A 5983-nucleotide genomic window follows, 5' to 3' on the forward strand; every position below is an offset into this window, starting at 1 on the left:
TAGGTGTTTGGTCATCCGCTGCTACGCCCCTTACCGGAGTTCTGCTTATTTACTTCCGCTTCTCGTGACCCCGGCATTTTTAAAATTCACTCTTGCACTCAACTACAGACAACAACAGAAAATGGACAAAGCCAGTGACAAATGGACCGACGAGGAGGTCAAATCTCTGTTGGCCATCTACGCCACCCAGGACATCCAGCGAGGTTTTGAAGGCTCGCAACGGAATATTAAAATCTTCGTGGCAATAAACTTAGAACTGGAGAAAGCGGAGATCTTCCACAATGCGAAGCAGTGTAGGGAGAAAATGAAAAAACTAAAACAAGACTGTAAAAGAATCAAGGACCACAACAATCAGAGTGGCGCGAACCGAAAAACAAGCAAATGGTTCGAGACATTAGACCAGATCTTGGGCCACCGACCTGCTTATTCGGGGAACTCAGGAACAAAGGACTCGTGCGCTGGGCTTCTGGAGTTGAGAACCCGTGGTGAAAATGGTTCCACCTCGGAGGAGTTCGAAGGTTAGTAAACAAGAGAAGAGGCTTTGCTTTTGTGTATACATTTGTCAAATTATTGATAGTGTTATTATCAAATAGTAATGTAGTTCTTATGTTTACTCAGAGACGGAGCTGAACAGCATCCTGGATGCTCCCGCAGCCGCCAGCACGCCATCCCGCCATCGCTAAGGTAAACAAAGGAGCTTATAATACGCATACATCTGTGCGCTCGATTTAACGGAGTTAAAAAAAACAAAAAAAAAAAAACAAAACAACTGAAACCGACCCATTTATGCTCATATTCACTTACTGTCAAAAATGGTAACAGAAAAAGCCACACACGACTGATTAGTAATAGCTCGTTCAGCCATTTCACCTGGATTAAGTATTTTTCTGAAGCTCTACTCCAGTAGATATGACCTCAATTTAATGAAAGAAGTGCATTATTAGATGGTGTTGGGTTGTTTTTTTGTTTAAACTTGTTTGTAACCCTACAGTGAACATTCCTCAAACCGATGTTGCATCAACAAGTATCAGCCAGCCATGTCTTGATGCATCCACCATCTGCCAGCCCACAACAGGTATAAAACATTCATATTATTTAATCGTATTACGTTCTTATTACATTTGGAATTGTGCAATCTAAGCTGTTAAGTGGCAGTTGTAAGATATATTGTGTACGTGGCTCTTACTGTCTTAGAATGGTTAGCAAAAACCTCATGGAGCCACAAATTTCTATATTGACTGTCAGCTATCCTTTCTTTCTTTTTATAACTTATTTTTTATTCAACAAAATTTATTCCTGCAGTGACTATTCTAGAGACGGCTACCACATTGCCATTAGCGTCCACCAGCCATCAACAGCCAGCTGCCAGCACCGTCAGCTGCTCGAGACCTGGTAAAAAAAATTATTTATTGCATTGCACATGCATGCTCCAGAGTACTGCCGCAGTATTTTTTTTCTTGTAGCTGTATGTTAAGTATCTTTCTCCACCCTCTTTTTTTTTTTTGCAGGAAAGAGAAAACAGACAGACACTCTTCTGACCACTGTGCAGGAGATGCTTGTGTCAGATGCAGAGCTGCAACGCACAAGTGATGAACGCTTCAACAGCATGCTTGAGATCTTCCATGCACAGCAAGAAGCGGAGTCAGAAGGGCGTGCGGCAATACAAGAAGAGATGGCGGGTCTACGAGCAGATCTGGCTGAGGGTGACCGTCATCATAGAACTTTTATGGAAGGTGTCTTAAGCATAATGGACAGAATTGCAAAAAGGCTTGGCGCACCACAGTGTTGTATTCATATCCCGCCCGCACCTGTATTAAGTTGCACTGGTGACACTTTAATTGTTTTTTCTTTTACTTATTCTTGCACAGGTGACACTTTTGTTGTTTTTTTTTTTACTTATTCTTGCACAGGTGACACTTTCTTTTTCTTAATTTTTCACTGCTGACACTTTGTTTAATGTGTATTCAGTTTTGTCCAATTTTTTTTTTTAAGTTTTGCACTAAAAAAAAAAAACCTTTGTCATGTGTCAAAATTGTTAAGCATTAAGCCTGCTATAATGCTGTTATACATATAACAATCCCTCCAGTGACTGATTACCCCTTAACTTCCTAAACAGATATTTAATAATGCACACACTGTGTGGAAATAGGTGAAGACATCTTTAATCAGCAAAGAAAGAACAAAAACACTTATTAACATCTGTTACATTATGTGGTTGGCACAAGGTAATGCATCAAAGCAGCGCGCACTCCAACTGCTTCAGTGTCTGCACCTGTTGGTGTTGGAGTATCAGGCTGTGGATAAGGGTTGTCTTCATTCCACTCCAGTCTATACTCCTCACCGTGGCTCTCACAGAGGTTGTGAAGCACACAGCATGTGAGCACCATGGACTTAACTCTCTCGAGACTGCAGTCATTCCGCTTTTGTAGGCAGGGCCATCGTCCTTTTAGCCTGCCAAAAGCATTTCAACCACAACCCTAGCTTTGCTTGTTTTGAAGTTGAATGTCTCTTGTTGTTGTGTGAGGGCACCATTGTCCGGGAAGGGCTTCATGAGCCACCTTGTCAATGGATAGGCAGCATCTCCGATGATGTAGTGGCCAACATCCTGTCCTCCGATGTTCCTCCTATACTTTGAAAACACCTTATATCTCTCTGCCATTTCCCACAGACCCGACAAACGTAAAACTCTGGAGTCATGTAAGCTGCCCGGTTGCCCAATGTTCACATTCCAAAACAGACCTTTTCCATCTACAGCTGCCTGTAAAATAATAGAATACCACCCCTTCCGGTTGAAAAACTCTGCATGGTACTCCAGAGGTGCTAAGATCGGAATGTGGGATCCATCAACAGCTCCAACACACTGGGGTACCCCCCATCTCTGCTCAATGTACTGCAACAGTTCTTTTAGTTTCTGTACATTTGGTATCTTGATGACTTCAGGAAACAAGACATCTTCCACTGATGAGCAGAACTCTCTTAACCCTAGGATGCATGACCAACTGACTTGGTTCTCTTACGTTCTGGGGTCTTTTTTGACCCCAATTCATTTCCTATGGAAACTGATCCAACAGGGTTGTTAGGGTTGCAATATCTTTGTCCTGGAGGGTTGATATCATTTGACATTTCACCTATAGCTAAACAAACATGTTATATGTCATTTCATTTACAATTTTGATTTAGTTTTTTTATACTTGTTAATAAATTGAGATAATTGTCTTACTACCCCGCTTTTCACATGGGGGTCTTTTTTTACCCCAAACAAAGTAAGTCTCGTTCAGGAACAGGAACCTGAATACATAATCAGGTATAGATCATCAGATACACCTGATGATGCAGTTGAGGCTGTCAGGAATATATTACAAGTGCACAGAAGACCAGTGACAGACGTCACTGTCAGAGTCAGAGAGACAGAAGTCACTCAGGAAGATTTTTTCCACAGCAAGACCTGATAATCATGTAAGTACTGTATTATATTATAATTCATTTATAATTCTATTGTGTCATCGGCTTAGCTAAGCTTGTTAGCTAGCTAACAACTAAGCTACCTAGCTAGGTAAGTAGCTAACTAAGCTAGCTAGGTAGCCTTACCATGTGCTGAAACCCTCAGAAAAATCTATTGGAATATTCAGAAGACCTGACTATTGACTATTGTGTGAATATATAAAACATGTCTAGCAATCCTGTGCTATGACAATACCAAATAACAAAATATCCCTTTTAGATTTTCTCATCTACGGTGTCATGGCTGCAAGGTTCACTGTTGAAGAGGCCCGCCAAATGGTGCTAGATAGAGACGATGGACAGGCTGTTATGGGGTTAGACTCAGGATCAGAACTCTCTGACGACGAGGACCCAGACTACCAGCCACCAGCCATTCAACCTCAATCATCAGACACAGGGGAATCCCCTGACTCTTCAGAAGAAGAAGAAAATGAGGTCCAAAGTACCAACCGGATGAGCAAGAAGGGCTCCTACTGGAGTGAGAATCCTCCCCCTCAGACTAGAACACCAAGCCACAATTTGCTCATAACCCGACCAGGCCCAGCACGGGGGGTGACCACGACATCACCCAGAGAAGCATGGGAGCTCTTCCTCAGTGAGGAAATACTTCTACAGGTGATAAAAGGCACAAATGTGGAGGGCCAGAGAATCGCCGACGCTAGAGGGAAGGCATGGCTAAAAGTTGACCAACTTGAACTAAAAGCTTGGATTGGACTCTGCATTCTCTCTGGAAGTGAGAAGAGCTGGGATGTGGCTGTTCGTGAGCTGTTTGGAAGTCCTTTCCAGAATCCCATGTACAAAGCCACCATGTCAATCAATCGGTTTGAAGATATCCGCCGTGCCCTGCGATTCGATGACAAGAGGACCAGACCCGCACGGCTGGCAACCGACCACATGGCAGCCTTTCGGGATATATGGGAGATGTTCTTGGTCAACTGCAGGCGGCGATTCATCCCAAATGATTGTGTGACTGTGGATGAACAGCTTGTCCCATTCAGGGGGAGGTGCAAGTTTTTGCAGTATATGCCAAGCAAGCCCGCCAAGTATGGCATCAAAATTTTTTGGGTTTGTGATGCCCGCGTCCCCTACGCTATCGATGCAAAGGTTTATACAGGGCGTCAACCAGGAGATGAAGTGCAAAAGAATCTGGGAGAAAAAATTGTAAAAGAGTTGTGCAGTGCACTCCGACACACTGGCCGCAACATAACGATGGACAACTTTTTCACCAGTATACCTCTTGCACAGGAGCTCCTCGAAAGTGGTCTCACAATTGTGGGGACTCTTCGTCAGAACAAACCAGACATCCCAGCTGTGATGAAGGCTTCAAGGACCCGAAAGCTCTACAGCACAGAATTTGGTTTCAATGGCAACGTCGCCATGGCCAGCTATGTGAGAAAGAAAGGAAAGGTTGTTGTCCTCCTGAGCACAATGCACCACAACAAAATGCTGGATGAAAACAGTGAAAAAAAGAAACCAGAAATCATCACCTTCTACAACAAAAGCAAAGGAGGTGTTGACCTTGTCGACCAGATGGTTGGCACCTACACCTGCAAACGCCAAACCCAGAGGTGGCCCATGGTACTGTGGTACAATATGCTCGATGTCGCCACCCTGAATGCATACAGCATATTCAAAGCCCAGCACCCTAATGACAAGGGAGGGATCCCTGAACGACGGCTCTTTCTGAGAGAGCTCTCAAGGGAGCTCATCCTCCCACAGATGCAACGGCGACTTGAAGGCAATGGATCCCTGAACAGCACAATTATTGATGCAATGCAAAGGTGTGGGGTGGCAAGAGTCACACCGCAGCAGGACAGAGGACAACCATTGAAGAGAAAGAGGTGTCAGCTCTGCCCACGAGACAAAGATAACAAAGTCAGCACTAGATGTAAGAAGTGCGATACAGCAGCGTGTAAGGATCACAGCCAGAAAACAGTTGTCTGTCAGAAATGTGAAGCGTGAGGAGACTGACTGACACACACACACGGGGTATCCTATGTCTGTCACCTGTTACAAACAAAGTTATCACACATACAGTATGTTTGTTCTTTGTCATGTTCTGTGTAACATTGGTTTTGTTCTATTGAATTACCTGTGACACAACCGTACATACAAACACGCATGTTACAAATGTTCTGTGTAACATTGTTCTTTTTCAAGGAAATTACTCACTTCCAATTGTTGAGTGTGTAAGAGAATTCAAAATAAACATTTTTCAGACATAAAAGCATTCTTGTGAAATCTAACTATGACATTCTGATGAGCTGTGAGACTCACAACCAAAGTTGCTAAAAAAGACCCCTACATGCATTCAAGGGATAATTTAGAATGTTCAATTGATTAGTATAAAAAACATGTCATTTGAGGATTAGCTGGAGTACGAAACAACAAATTTTTTCCATTTAAAAGATATTGCAAGAGAAAGACCTCTCGGGGTCAAAAAAGACCCCAACATGCATCCTAGGGTTAAGCAATTGCAGGC

The 5983-nt window shown here is 43.2% G+C and overlaps 1 protein-coding gene and 1 long non-coding RNA gene across 2 annotated transcripts; both read left to right on the top strand.

The window, feature by feature from the left end:
- Positions 1-328: 328 nt before the first annotated feature.
- LOC121654850 lies at positions 329-1599 on the top strand. Its single transcript, XR_006013025.1, has 5 exons — positions 329-518; positions 619-684; positions 992-1075; positions 1303-1392; positions 1509-1599. It is a non-coding gene; the product is annotated as an uncharacterized LOC121654850 (long non-coding RNA).
- Positions 1600-3741: 2142 nt separating this feature from the next.
- On the top strand, positions 3742-5463 carry LOC121653964 (piggyBac transposable element-derived protein 4-like). The gene has a single exon (XM_042007773.1). The coding sequence runs from the start codon at positions 3742-3744 to the stop codon at positions 5461-5463; it is 1722 nt and encodes a 573-aa protein (XP_041863707.1).
- Positions 5464-5983: the final 520 nt, after the last annotated feature.

The sequence above is a fragment of the Melanotaenia boesemani genome, chromosome 15 (assembly GCF_017639745.1).
Source record: "Melanotaenia boesemani isolate fMelBoe1 chromosome 15, fMelBoe1.pri, whole genome shotgun sequence".
Classification (NCBI taxonomy): Eukaryota; Metazoa; Chordata; class Actinopteri; order Atheriniformes; family Melanotaeniidae; genus Melanotaenia; species Melanotaenia boesemani.